The sequence below is a fragment of the Sarcophilus harrisii genome, chromosome 5 (assembly GCF_902635505.1).
Source record: "Sarcophilus harrisii chromosome 5, mSarHar1.11, whole genome shotgun sequence".
NCBI classification, from domain to species: Eukaryota; Metazoa; Chordata; class Mammalia; order Dasyuromorphia; family Dasyuridae; genus Sarcophilus; species Sarcophilus harrisii.
In genome coordinates, this window is record NC_045430.1 from 211,372,351 (window position 1) to 211,385,897 (window position 13,547).

The following is a 13,547-nucleotide window of genomic DNA, read 5'->3' on the forward strand; positions in this document are numbered from 1 at the left end:
ATTATTTTAATATTTTGTTTTTACTTCCATTTGTTACTATGTGCAGGCTACACTGAGAGACATCTGGCTGTGTTTTCCTAAGATTATAGTACTCAAACTGATGAAATCATTGAATCCTGACCATGTAAGACCATATCAAAGCGCAATGATGCCTGATTTTAAAACCAAGGACCCTTCTTTGGTTCCATTTATTCCATTTCAATTTTCTGTCTCTTTTGAAGGAGTAGGGAAGGAAATTTAGTACCTCATCAGACACAGAAAATTTTAAAGCCCAAATGATAGCTGGAAAACTTGACATTCAGGTTGATTTATGGGGTGGTGATTGTTGTTGTTGTTGATACTAGGTTGGCTTTTTTCCGTAGAGATTGCTATTGCCATGATAACCACACATACATATCCATGCACACATGCTATTTCATTAATAGATTTTCATAGCAGCATTTGACACAATTGCAAAGAAAGCTGGAAGCAATCTAAAAGGTCTAGAAGAGATAAATGGATAAATGAGTTGTGGTACATTACTGTAGTGAAATACTAGAGGGAACATGCAAATGGATAGAAGGACAACAAGAAAACCACTGAAACAGCCATAAAATAGTAATGCCAAAAGTCTGCCCCCAAGAAAAGTGGCCTCTCTCCACCATTTTGCAGAATAAGAGGTCTATGGGTATGGAATGCTGTACATTGTTTAATGTCTGAGTGTTGTATAACTATTTTGTCTTTTGTTTATTCTTTTTTTTTTTTATTCTTCATTATAAGGAGTGACTTGGGGGCAAAAGAGGATATAGTAGAAAATGAAGGAGAAGTAAAAGCAAATAATAGCAGCACAAATTAATTTTATAAAAAAAGTAATTGGGAATATAACACAAAATAGTTTGAAATGATAATGTAGTTCAAAGCTTTTTGTTGCCCACCCTACCTTAGTTTTAAAATTCTAGAGCATAAAAGAAGGATAATTCTCCTTATATCACTGAAATAGTCCTGGGGACCAAAGGAGCTATCCAGAGCTTTCTAAAGTTCCTGCACCATGCTCAGGGAAAGCCTCACACTAACCCAAAACATTATTATCAATTCCGAAATGATAGAACACAGCAAGGCAAGGGGCACCTGGAGAAGAACTTCAGTTTAGTAAAGGGAGGACAAAGCAAAAATGTCATTCATAATATGCCAGCAGCCTGAGGACACCAGATTGCTTAGCATTGTTTTTCTTCACAGGTTGGGCATACTCTCTAATGGCTTGCATTGTTTGTTACCAGGGGCAAATCCAGTTAATTGAGTCCATGACACTTGGTTGCAGACATAAACCCACAACCAGGGGTCACTTGTTTCATGCATATAATAGTGCCCTGTATGAAACAGGTGAATCTCTATTTCTTTATTGTGGCTTATTCAGGTAGGATGAAACTCTAAAGCATTATTAACCTGTTGCTTTTGGTGTTAAAAGTTAAAAATGAAGGGCACAGGTTAGCTTTTTCCCAAAAGAAGAAAAGAAAAGGGAAGAAGATAAGAGAATAAGAAAGTTGCATTGAAGTGTTAGAGGCTAAGCAGAACAGAGACCCCCAGATTCAGAGGGGGAACAGAACTGCCTGCTAATGTCTCACTTCAGCCTTTTAGAATTCTCTGCTCTCTCAAGGCCAAAGGTCTTTTCCTACACTCGACCTTTCTGACTCCCCTAACTATTTGCCCTCTCTTCCAGAAAACAAATTCTTTTCTTTTATAATGTTTCTTATATTTAGTACTGACTTATTTGCTTATGTCTCTTCTCCAAGAAAATGTGAGCTTCTTGAGAGCAAGGACTGATTTCTGTATTCTCAGACTAGCAGAGTCTGGCACATAATAGGTATTTCATGAATGCTTGCTACATTGAATTAAATTACTGGTATTTCCCCCTCATTACTCATGAAATCTTGCTTCAATTACAAATTCATGACATGAAAATGACCATTTACTCTTTTATTTTTATTCTCTCTAATGGCTTTTCTCCTTTCATCAATCTCAGTGAACCTTTTCTATCCTAAGGAGAAAAAAAAACAACAAAAAAAAAAATTTAAAAACCCGTATATTTACTTGACTTTGGTACCTCTTAAAACTTGTATCCCCACCCCTTTCATTAACAAATTTTCAGAAAGAATTTTGGACTTGCTGCCCCAATTTCTTCAAGACTCACTATCTTGTTTCTATTCCCACCATTCTACTGAAACTGCTGTTTCCCAGGTCACCCCTGTCCTCCTAATTACTAAATTTAATGACTTAAAATTTTTTTGTCTTGATGCCCTTTCTGTAATTTCTTTCACTACCTTCTCCTTTTAGATACCTTCTCAGTTTCTGTGACAATGCTTTCTCCTGGTTTTCTTCCCACCTGGTTGGACTGATTTGTCCAGTCACACAGCTTATCCTAAAACCCACATCTGCCAAATCACAATCTACTGTCTTTCCATTATCATCCACTGTATCAAATGAGCTATATGAAGCACTTGGTAAATCTTAAAGTACCATATAAATGTACACTACTGCTATTTTTTAACCTGCTCCAGATTGGATGAAAGCAAGATAAAATCACACAAGATTTATGAGACTTGTTAGAAAAGAATCTTGAAGGAAAAACTCCAAAAATACTATGAAGGGCTCTGCAAAATATAAAGGGGAGAAGGGAGGCTGACAACCAGATTTGATAGCATTGCATAGCTTCCTAGTTAGTATTCCATATAATGGATAGAAGATGATTATGATCAAAAGGCAGGGATATGATCAAGGAAAGTGAAAGTTCTATCTAGGACAATCTCTTGCCTCACAAAAGTTAGCCAAGATGTGATCATGATGGTCCCACACTGGCATTCCTTCAACTGCTAATTCCATCAGCTCCTTTTGTATGTAGCACCAACAGCTATAATGTATTGAGACTGTGCTCTGCAGGGACAATATTTATTTCCTTCCACTGAATACAACCTGAATCAGAGGCTTTGTGTCTGTTACCTGGGAAACAGGTAGAAAGACTGTGAGCTGTGTTACTCTGGCTTCTTAAATTCCACTTCACAGTACAGGGGAAATTACAAGAATACGCAAGAATAGCATAAAATATATGACAAATAAAAGCTGGATTCACTGAAGGGATTGCAACAGGTAATATGTTTAGTTACTTAGAATTTGATACTTCATTTCCTCTTTGTTGGCATGTCTACAATAAATTTAATTCTACTTTTTTCATTGAGTCTATGGATTCAAATTGATGGCTTGATAATAACAAAGGAAATCACACCTCCAGTTTATTGCACCCTCATCTTTAGAGGAGTATCTTTCAGCTAAAAGGAACCCTGTAACAACCCTTGGCAGCTCTCAATTATCGGTTCACAGAGAACATATCCTAAATTCCCTCCCTGACTGGCAATTTAATGATAAATTGTCTTTCACTGTTTTCTATTTCTTGTGCTAAGTCTTGTCTCCCAGACCACACTATAAGGTTTTTTTTTTTTCTTATCTTCCCCACTGTGTCCATTACAGCATGCAATCAATAACTGTTGTTCGGTAAGTATTTGTTGAAAGATATCTTAATTATTTGTCACTTGGGCAGGATCTTTTCTTTTATTGTTTCTTTTTTCTACTCCCCAATTGATATCAGTAAAGCAGCAAAGTGGCTTTAGTAGAAAGAGTGCCAGGTTTGGAGTTGGGAAGATTCATCTTCTTGAATTCAAATCTGGCTTCAAAGACTTGCTAGTTGTGTGACCCTGGGAAAGTTATTTAACTCTCTTTGCCTCAGTTTCCTCATCTGTACAATGAGTTGAGGAAGGAAATGACAAATTACTCTTCTGCCAAGAAAATCCAAATCCACGAAAATTTGACAGGACCAGAAAAACAACTAAAAAAGCAAAAGTTGACAACACACTCCAAATCACTTTCATTTTCCTCTGAGTATCACCAATAAGGAAATAAGAATCACATTTAAACTCTCAATTATTCACTTTGTAAATCACCCATGACCGACTACTAATCCAAGTTTAGCTGCTGAGAGACTAATTCCTCCTCCTAGAGGTTACACCAAGAGTTTGTGACTTCATTCCTATAAGGAAATACTAGTGAGAAAACTTTCTTTACCACATCAGATCAGCAACCAATGGGAAACTGGGGAGAATGTGTTAGAAAAGCATATTTGAACTCAAGTCTTCTTGACTTTAAGACTGGCTTTCTTTCCAGTATACTATAATATTCTGTTTTTAATAAGAGGAAATTATTTTTATTTGTCTAAACAAAATGTAACAAGGCTTTCAAAACTCTTTACTACCTGGATCTTTTTCCCTTACTGGTCTTCTTATACTCCATTCCTTCCATGTATTCTGTGACTCAGTGAAACTGATCTCCTTTTTATTCCTGGAATGAGAAGCTCCATTTTCCAACTGGGAGTACTTTCACTGGCTCTCCCTCTGTATTTGATTCATGGCTCTCTTGGCTTCTGTCAAATCTGGGTTACAAATCCCTTTTGTATAAGAAGCCCTTCCTGATTCCCCCCTTAATGCTACTGCATTCTCTCTGGTAATTATCTGCAATTTGTCCTAAATATATTTCGTTTGTATGGAGTTATTTCCAGCATATCTCCAACATTTAGATTTTGAGCTCCTTGGAAGCATGAACTCTTTTATTTATCTGAAGCCTTTAGCATAGAGGCCAGCACATAGTATTTGTTTAATAAATGCTTACTAACAGGAAAGCAAAACTGCTACATATATATATATATAACTAAATCCTTACACACATATGTATTACAAAACCAAAGAGAAGATATTGTTTTGCCTAAACTCTACCTCTCCTTTATTACTATAAGTAAGTGCTAACTGTAAAATCATACCTCACTTTATATAGTGACTGTGTCCCTAAGAAGTTAAATACATATTGAATTTTTGTAAATATATTCATATTTTCTCACCAATTTACATGGTGGTAGCAAAGATATTGAATCACATTGGGGTTATTCCTTCCCAGTTAACCATCAGTCCAAATAATTTAGCTTTAAATTATTGCAGCCCTCTGCCTCTCTTATTGAGAAAGACCAGCCTGTAAACCAACAATTAATATCTCTAGAAGAAATGTTATTGGAACAGCCTCTTCTAGGAAATCTTTTGTAAAACAGAATCATTTAGTCAGGTAAATCATCTCCCTTAATTTCTCTCTTTAGTAAACTAGGCTTTCTTACTTCAGCTTCTCTTGTTTCATGCTTCTATTAGCCTAAGTAAAACATAAATAACTAGAAAGAAAAAAATGCTGCCCTGGTAAAAGCAAGTTATAGGAAACATTTAAGACCCAAACAAAAATAATGATTGAATTTTCCACATATTCCTTTCCCCTCATTAGTGTGGATAACTGAGACCTATCTAGTTTTTTTTTTGGCATTTGGGGTAATTGACAACTGAAGCTACTTAAGTGACAATGATGATTTAACGTTTTGGAGAGTTGTTTCTATTTTTATATACAGTCAAATGGGCTCTATTTTTTCCTCATCCTGAGCATAATAAAAACTCAGCCACCTCCTTCCCAAAACTCTTAAAAAGCTACCACCATGCTAGACCACTAGGAAGAAGGCAGTGAAGGTGGGGAGACTTATGACCAAGGACATTGAGAATAATGCTTAGACTTAGTAAAATCACCCTGGGAGATTTAATGCCCATGCTGACAGAAAATCTGCTTATCACAGTCCAGGTTTCTCTTTGATGTGTTATCAAGCTGCTCTACTGTTCCAAAAATCAGCATTTTTCAAAATGTGTTCAGTACAGTATTCCAGAGGGCAGAGTTGAAGATAGCATAACAACTTCATGTTAAAATGCCTGGATTTGACTGGGCCTACAGTATTCATCACTTATTTTTTCCCCTTTCCCCCAAATTAATAAACAGTAGATGCCAGAAAGTAAACTAATAACTTTGTACAAAAAAACCAAAGCATTTATAAAAATAAAAGTTTTTCTCCAGTAGAAAGATAAGTAGTCAGCGGTAATGAACAGGTATTTTTTTCTCATAAAGAAATGCAAGCTATCAATGATATAAAAGAAAGCTTCAAATCATTAATAATAAGAGAAGTAAATATTTTAAGAAGGCAGAGTTTTCATCTCACACCCACCAGATGGGGAAAGATGACAGAAGATGAAAATGATAAATGTTGGAATAGCTGTGCAAAGACAAATACCGATGGTGCGGCTGGGCAGTGGTTCAATAATTCTGGAAAACAATTTACAATCATACTGAAAAGTCACTAAAAATGGGCATATCCTCTGATCTAGTAATTAGACATATATCTCCAAAGAATTTGAAGGTCTCATGCATATAAAGTGTGTGTGCAAAAAACAGAAAACAGATATCCAACAATGGAGGAATGGCAGAATAAATTATGGTAGGGAGGATTCTAGGAAGATGACAGAATAGGTTGGTAAATTTTAAACTCTCCCAGTTTCCCTCACAAATGGAACAAATTTGCACCCCAAAGCAAACATAGATTGGTGAAAAATTAAGAAGACTTGGGGCTGAACAGGGGTCCTCCATATATAATCTGAGAAGATCTGCAGAAAAACCCTGGGCTGGGGATTAACCTGGTCTGAAGTGCAAACACCTCCAGGCTAGCTCTAAAGAAACATCAAGTGGGGATCCTTCAGGCTATCTGGGTGTGCCTGGAGCCTCAGCAGGAACTACTGAGACTTTCACCTACTGGGCTGTTGGTTGATTGGACTGGAGTCTGAGTCTGGAAAGAAAGAATGAATTAGGGTGATTGGGAATGCCAGGCCAAGCTACACTGCTGAAACTTAGAAGGAATCAGCACCTAGAGAGTGGAGAGGCTGGGGGCGGGGATGGGAAGTGGGGTGCAGGCAGAGATGCTGCTAGATGCAGGCACTTGCAAGAAAAGGGAGCTCTTGATTTGGGGTTTCTGGTCAGAAGGGTGAGCAGAAGGGATACTTGAGGCACCATCCCCTTACTCCAAGATTAGAGGTGCTTATATTAATATGCCTTATTTTTTTTTAATGAAGCAGCAAAAAAGAAGGGACCCTTTGAAACATATTATGGGAAAAGGGAACATTGGGGTTCATCTTTAGAAGAAGTCACTTTAGTTTAAAAAAAAAAAAAAAAAAAAAAAGCTTTTACTCCTAAGAGTAATGTGAAATGGCTCCCTGTCCAAAGAGAATTTATACAAGAATGCAAAAAAGAATTTAAAAATAAAATGAGAGACATTGAGGAAAAAGTAAATAAATATTTATTTATCCAATAAACCCTAAGAAAAACAAGAAGATTATGGAGAAAAAAAGTTAGCCAACTAAAAAGTAGAGACAAAGTCTCAAAGATGAAAATAATGCTTTGAAAATTAGAATCAGGCAAAGGGAAGTCAGTGAAGCTATGACAGACCAAGAAATACTGAAACAGATTATAGAGAATAAGAAAATAGAAAAGAATATGAAACACATTATAATAAAATTGACAGATATAGAGAACAGAACAAGAAAAGAAAATGCAAGAATAATTGGATTGCCAGAAAGTTGTGACCAAAAAGAGAACATTGACACAATAATACAGGAAATAATCTAAGAAAATTATGGATGATAGAACATTAGGGAAAAGTAGGAAAAAATGCACTAACCACCACCTCAAAGAGATCCTTTGGTAGAAAAATACAGGAATATTTGTTGCCAAATTTCAAAATCCCCCAGATCAAAGAAAAAGTTTTGCAAGAAACAACAATTCAGATAAGCTGAAGCTATAATTAGAATTGTATGAGACTTTTCAGTACTCATAATAAAGGACCACAGGTCCTAAAATCATAACTACTGTTTAAAGAACTAGGCCTGAAGCCAAAAATATCATAGTCAGGAAAATTATCTATAATTTTGAATGAGAACTGTGGACATTTAATGAACTTGCACATTTTCAGGCTTTTCTATCAATCAAACCCAAACTTAACAGAAAATTTAACATATAAGAGTCAATATCAAAGATCAATTTTAAGGAACTCAACATGGACAAACTGTGTGTTTTTTTTACATAGGATATATATATAGTATATATTTTTAAGATTCACATCAACAATAAGGTAGCTAAAAAAAGAATGATAGAGTTAAAGTAAAAATAGTGACCATATTATACAAATGAAGTGCAGAGGAAGAATAAACACAGAGGTGTTAGAGAAGGGAGGAGGGCTGGTAGTTCTGAAAACCTACTCATATCTGGGATGGGTTCAATAGGCATCTCTCCTTCTCTCTCTCCCTCTCTCTCCCTTGGGGGAGGGGGAGTAAGTAATAGCAATGCACGTTATGGAGCAGTGTTTAAATAAAAAGTTAGCAGGGATAGGAAAAATATATGTGTGTATATGGAGGGTATGTGTGTGAGTGTGTTTATGTATGTATATATCTACATATGTATACATAAATATATTTTTTCTTAATTGAAGCTTGCTTGGAGGTATAGGGAGGTATGAAAGGGGAAAAAAGAATAATGCAAATAAAACAGCAAAGAACAATTTACAAGGAAGAAAAGAAAAAAATGGACATTCATTAATAATTTTTTCTACTAACATATAAACTTTCTTGCTATGGTATTTACTGTTAATATATTTTGAATACTCCCTCATGTTCTGAAGGGGACATAATTTTTTTTTAAATTTCATTTTATTTTCTTTTGTGTTTCTTTTGTTTTTCTTCTTTTCTTTACTATATTTTTAAAATTAAGATAATTTTAAAAAAATAATAAGTTGTGGCATAAAAATGAAATAGAGTATTATTGTGCCATAATAAATTGCAAATATAAAGAATTCAGAGAAATTTGGGAAGGGTTATTTGAACTGATGCACATCAAAGTAATATAAGCAGGGAAACAATTAATATGGTAATCAAAATAACATAATAAAATCAACATTCATTTCCTTCAGATAAGGAAGAAGGGCACGGAATAAAAACTGTTAAAATGCACAGAAAACAATAGAAGGAAGATCAATAGGAAATAAGAAAATTAGACAGCTCTGATAATAATATGTTGAGTTTGTTGTAGGGAGAAAGAAGCAAGTTGTATGTGGCACAAATTAATTCATAGCTACTTGTGAATATTTTTTGGTTGTTGCTTTGCCTTGTATATGGTAATGCTTTGGCATTATGCAAGTTCTCATATTCCCATATTTTATAATAGTGACGCAACAGTACAATTCTCTAACTCCAAAATCAACCCTACCTGGTAACCATAAACAAATCTTGGTTCTGAGAAATGATGAATCTTGTCTTTTATTCTACAAGCAGAGTATTAACACTGATATGATTTGGGTTGAGTTAGCTGTTTCATCATGATTGTTCTACAAGCTGTCTACTTTAATTAATGTAACCCAATACCTTCGGATGGCCACAGTGAGAGCCTCTGGTGAGCTAGCACAAGGACAAATGACCTCCTGTCGCAAGCCTTTACTTTGGAAGACATTGAGAAATGCATCACAAGAAGAAATAGACCCTGGAGTGGAAAATTCAGAGAAAGAAAAAAAAAATCAGGGCAGTGAAATAATATGATTTATATATTAAAATATGTCATGATATAGGATTCTAAGATGGTGAAATTGATGTACAAAAGGAATTAGATAAGGAAAAAATGCTTCCTCTTATAATGTACTATGTTTCAGCAGTAAGAAATAACACCTTTTCCAAATTTAATAGTAAAAGGACCACAACTCATGGACTGAAAAGTAGACTTGTAGTGCATTAGACAATATTATTGTCATAATATTTTTTTCTGATCAATGAAATAAATTTTCATTTTTTGTTAAGGAATTGGTCTGGCAATTTTAATAAGCACATTAAAAGGGAGAAGCAGATCTGAATCAATTCCTCTTCAAAATTAAAGAAAATATTCCTTAAAATATTTATTTAGATAGATTTTATTACATAGATTTTATTTACATAAAAAGCATCTTATTATACTTAAAGCTTAGTTTCCTTTGGGATGTTTGAAGCCATCCATATAGGGTTTGACTCTCCACTTATATACTCCAAAGTTCTCAAGGATCTCTCCTTTTCTTCTTTTCCTTCCTTTCAGTGTGATAGGAAAAGATAGTGCTCTTTTCTTTTTTTTTTAAGTTTTTTTTCAATTTTCAGAGTGTATATATATATATATATATACACACATATATACATACACATGTGTGTATATATATATATATATATATATATATATATACACATAGATAGTTTTCAGCATTCACCCTCACAAAACCTTGTGTTCCAAATTCAGCAAGTAATCAAATATATGTTAAATATGTGTAGTTCTTCTATATATATATTTCCACAATTATCATGCTGTGCAAGAAAAATCAGATCAAAAAGGAAAAAATGAGAAAAAAAACAAAAAGAAAGCAAACAAGAACAAAAAAAAGTGAAAATATTGTGCTGTGATCCACACTCAGTCCTCACAGTCCTCTCTCTGGATGCAGATGGCTCTCTCCATCACCAGTCCACTGGAACTGGCCTACAAAATACTCCTTCTTGATAAAGCTCATGCCTCTTCTAACTAGAGTGCTATTCTCTTCTGCCTCCCCTATAATCCTGCCCCAACAATCAGACTTACTCTCTCATGAATCTTCATTTTCTCCCTGCCAACTAGCTCTCTTTTTTTCTGTGGTTTAAAAAGTTGCTCCATTCTCTACATTTCAAACCAAACAACTAACTAATTAAAATCCTTTCTTTGACCCTAAAAATCTACCTAGGCTACTATCATCTGTCTTCATTCCTTACGTGACAAGCTTTTGGAAACAACAAACATTTGTACTTATAGCTTCTACTTCTCCATCAGTCATTCATCCCTGCAATGTGATTTCTATTTCTATCCCTCAAGTAAGAGTTCCTTACAAGATCACTAATGATCTTATCATTAAAGCCAAAGGCTTTGATTTTTTCCCCCTGATCTCATTCTCATTTTCTTGCTCTTCTAGCAGCATTTTACATTATTGTTCACTCCTTTCTTCCTTAATAGCATCTCTACCCTTAGATAACAGGAAAGTCCTGTGATTTTCTTCCCATTTTTTTGACCATTACTTCTCTGACTTCTTTGTTGGCTTATCAGTTGGTCCTTTCCCTTTAACATGTTGTTCAAGGTTTTATCCTAGCCATTTCCTTTCTGTATATGGTCTCCCCAGATGTAACTCCAATAATTTACACATTTTTGCTTTTGGACCATTTCAATTCATATACTCTCCATTTCAGTCAAACAATTGCTGTGTAGCTCCCTTCTGTCTTTTCCATCTTTGTTCAGAATGAGCTCAGTCTCCATGATGGGCAGCTATTTGTCTCTACCATTTCCATCTTCTGAAGCTCCTTTCTTCCTTCAAGGCCCAACAAAGACATCATCACCTCCATTAAGTCATTCCTTAGCTTAACTGAAAGTGATTTTTCCTCCCTCAAATTTCTCATAGCAGCTTGCTTAGGATTTTTCTTATTCTTTTCAGTGTCCTTTTGTGCTATCATTCACAATTAATAATGTACATGCCCTGTGGCTCATTCTATTTAAGAACCTCCAAAGCATTTGTATGTTGTGTAAAAGTAAAAGCAAAACATTAATTTTAATTTTTCTGTATTGTTTTCCAAGTAGAAAAAATGGTTTATTATAGCTTACATTGTATAAAGAATTGTTTTTGCAGAATTTGCTCAATAAAAAAGACAACTTGCATCCCAAGAAATCTTTTGATCAAATTGTCTTTTTTAAAAGTTTTATGTCTTAACACAATGATGATGATTAAAATGTAATGATTAGGATTAAAAAGTAAAACATCACTGAGAGTGGTAAAGTCCAAAGAATGTGAGAATTTCTACTGTAGGTTTTGTCCCTGAGGGAAGAATTCTGAGGATAGAAGAACATTACTTACAGGGGTTTGCTCCATCAGCAACTATCAGCATACGGAGAGAAGAGAGGTTGATATCTCTTTGATCACGATGTGCAACTAATGCCCAATGCATGTCCCTGGATTTGACACAAGCCACTTTGGCTGAAAAAAAAAAAAAAACAAACATTAATGAAAAAGTATGAAGTTGCTCCCGATCAGGCCACATGTTCCAAAAATAGAAAGGCAGGGAACGGAGAATCTTAACTGGAATAGTAATTATTGACTACACTTAAATTCGGAGGTAATCAAACCGATAACTCCTGGTAACATTCAAAATGAAATGAAAATCTCAGGTCCTTACCTTTGTATTGGCAGACCTTCTGTATCCAGGAAAGGGGGTTCACTTTCATTAAGGAATATGGGATACTGATCACATGCATCATATTCATGACACTCTGGAATAAAAATGAAATAATTTACATTGAAATGAAAACCCACTGTCTTCAGAACATTAATAACTAGAGAAGATCCCATCATATTGATGCAATAAACATGCAGGGACTTTGTGGGAAGAACAATTTAAACCCTTGGTAAGAAATTTACCTTATAGTGGGTTCCCAACTACTAATATTACAGGTGGAAGGAACCTTAGAGGTCACTTAATTCACTCCCCTTAATCTACAGGATCTTGGGTTCCCCTTCCCAAAGTATTCAGGAAAATATCATTTAAGGTTTCTCTGATCCACTCTGTTCATTTTCAAAACAAGACCTTATACAAGGTCAAAAACACAGCCAGAATATGAACTTGAATCTTTGATTCCAAATTCTGTGCTCTTCCATTCTGCTATGCTCAGGTTTCCCCAAAGTAAACATTTTGTTGATTCCTCTAGAGGCCCTGACACTATCTGTGAACAACGTTTTGCTAATCACTTTAGACACTCTTGGGACTGAAAAAAATGCCAAAAGGTTACCTATTTTTATGCCCTAAGTCTAACTCAAATTCCTCTTGATGGTATTTAAGCCCTATTCTTTTTTTCCTTCTTTAGTTTTTTTCCTCCTATCATCCAGAGCCATCTCCAATCATCATGATCTTTATCTGGCCACTGGACCCAAATGGCTCTGGAGGGGAAAGTGAGACAGGTGACCTTGCATACCCTCCCTCATTTAAATCCAATTCACTTGCATGTCACAGCATCACCTCCCTGATGTCTGGTCCTCTTCTAAAACAAAGGACAAACAATAACATGCCCTATTCTTTTTTCCTCCTGTAGTAGAAGAGATTATTATCCTTTGTATACATAGTTTCTCCATATTTACTTTGATCTGTTCTAGCTTTAGCTATAAAGCTCTCTTTTTCAATCTCTAAACATTCTGGTCTTATACCTTTAATTAAATATAACCCTAAGGAGTGTGGGAGAAGTGTGAGATTTGCTTTGATCATCCAGATAATTTTCAGTCCTCCAATCATGGCCTTCCATATTATGGGGGAGGGGGGGAAGGAGGAAGGGAGGGAAGAAAAAAGGGAGGGAGAGGAAGAGGGAAAAGAAGAGTGAGAGGGAAAGGGAGAGAGAGAATGAATATGATGGATGAATGAATGAATTTTTTCCTTATGGCAAATTGAAGTCAACTCTCTAAGGCTATAAGTCACAAAAAAGTGCCTAGCTTCACTGAGAAGAGTTATTTCCTCATTGAGAATTCCCTACATTAATGAAATCACACATCAAGTCCAAAAGAC

General features: G+C 35.2%; 1 protein-coding gene across 8 annotated transcripts in view; it reads right to left on the minus strand.

Annotated features, from left to right (window-relative positions):
* DIP2C (disco interacting protein 2 homolog C) overlaps positions 1–13,547 on the minus strand; it is a 581,014-nt gene that overhangs the window by 149,989 nt on the left and 417,478 nt on the right. For all 8 annotated transcript variants that reach the window (XM_031939601.1, XM_012551185.3, XM_023505023.2 and 5 more), the window contains 3 exons: positions 12,174–12,267; positions 11,855–11,974; positions 9,339–9,453 (listed from right to left, as the gene is read on the minus strand). In XM_031939601.1, coding sequence (XP_031795461.1) covers positions 9,339–9,453; positions 11,855–11,974; positions 12,174–12,267 — 329 coding nt within the window. The remainder of the gene's footprint in view (positions 1–9,338; positions 9,454–11,854; positions 11,975–12,173; positions 12,268–13,547) is intronic.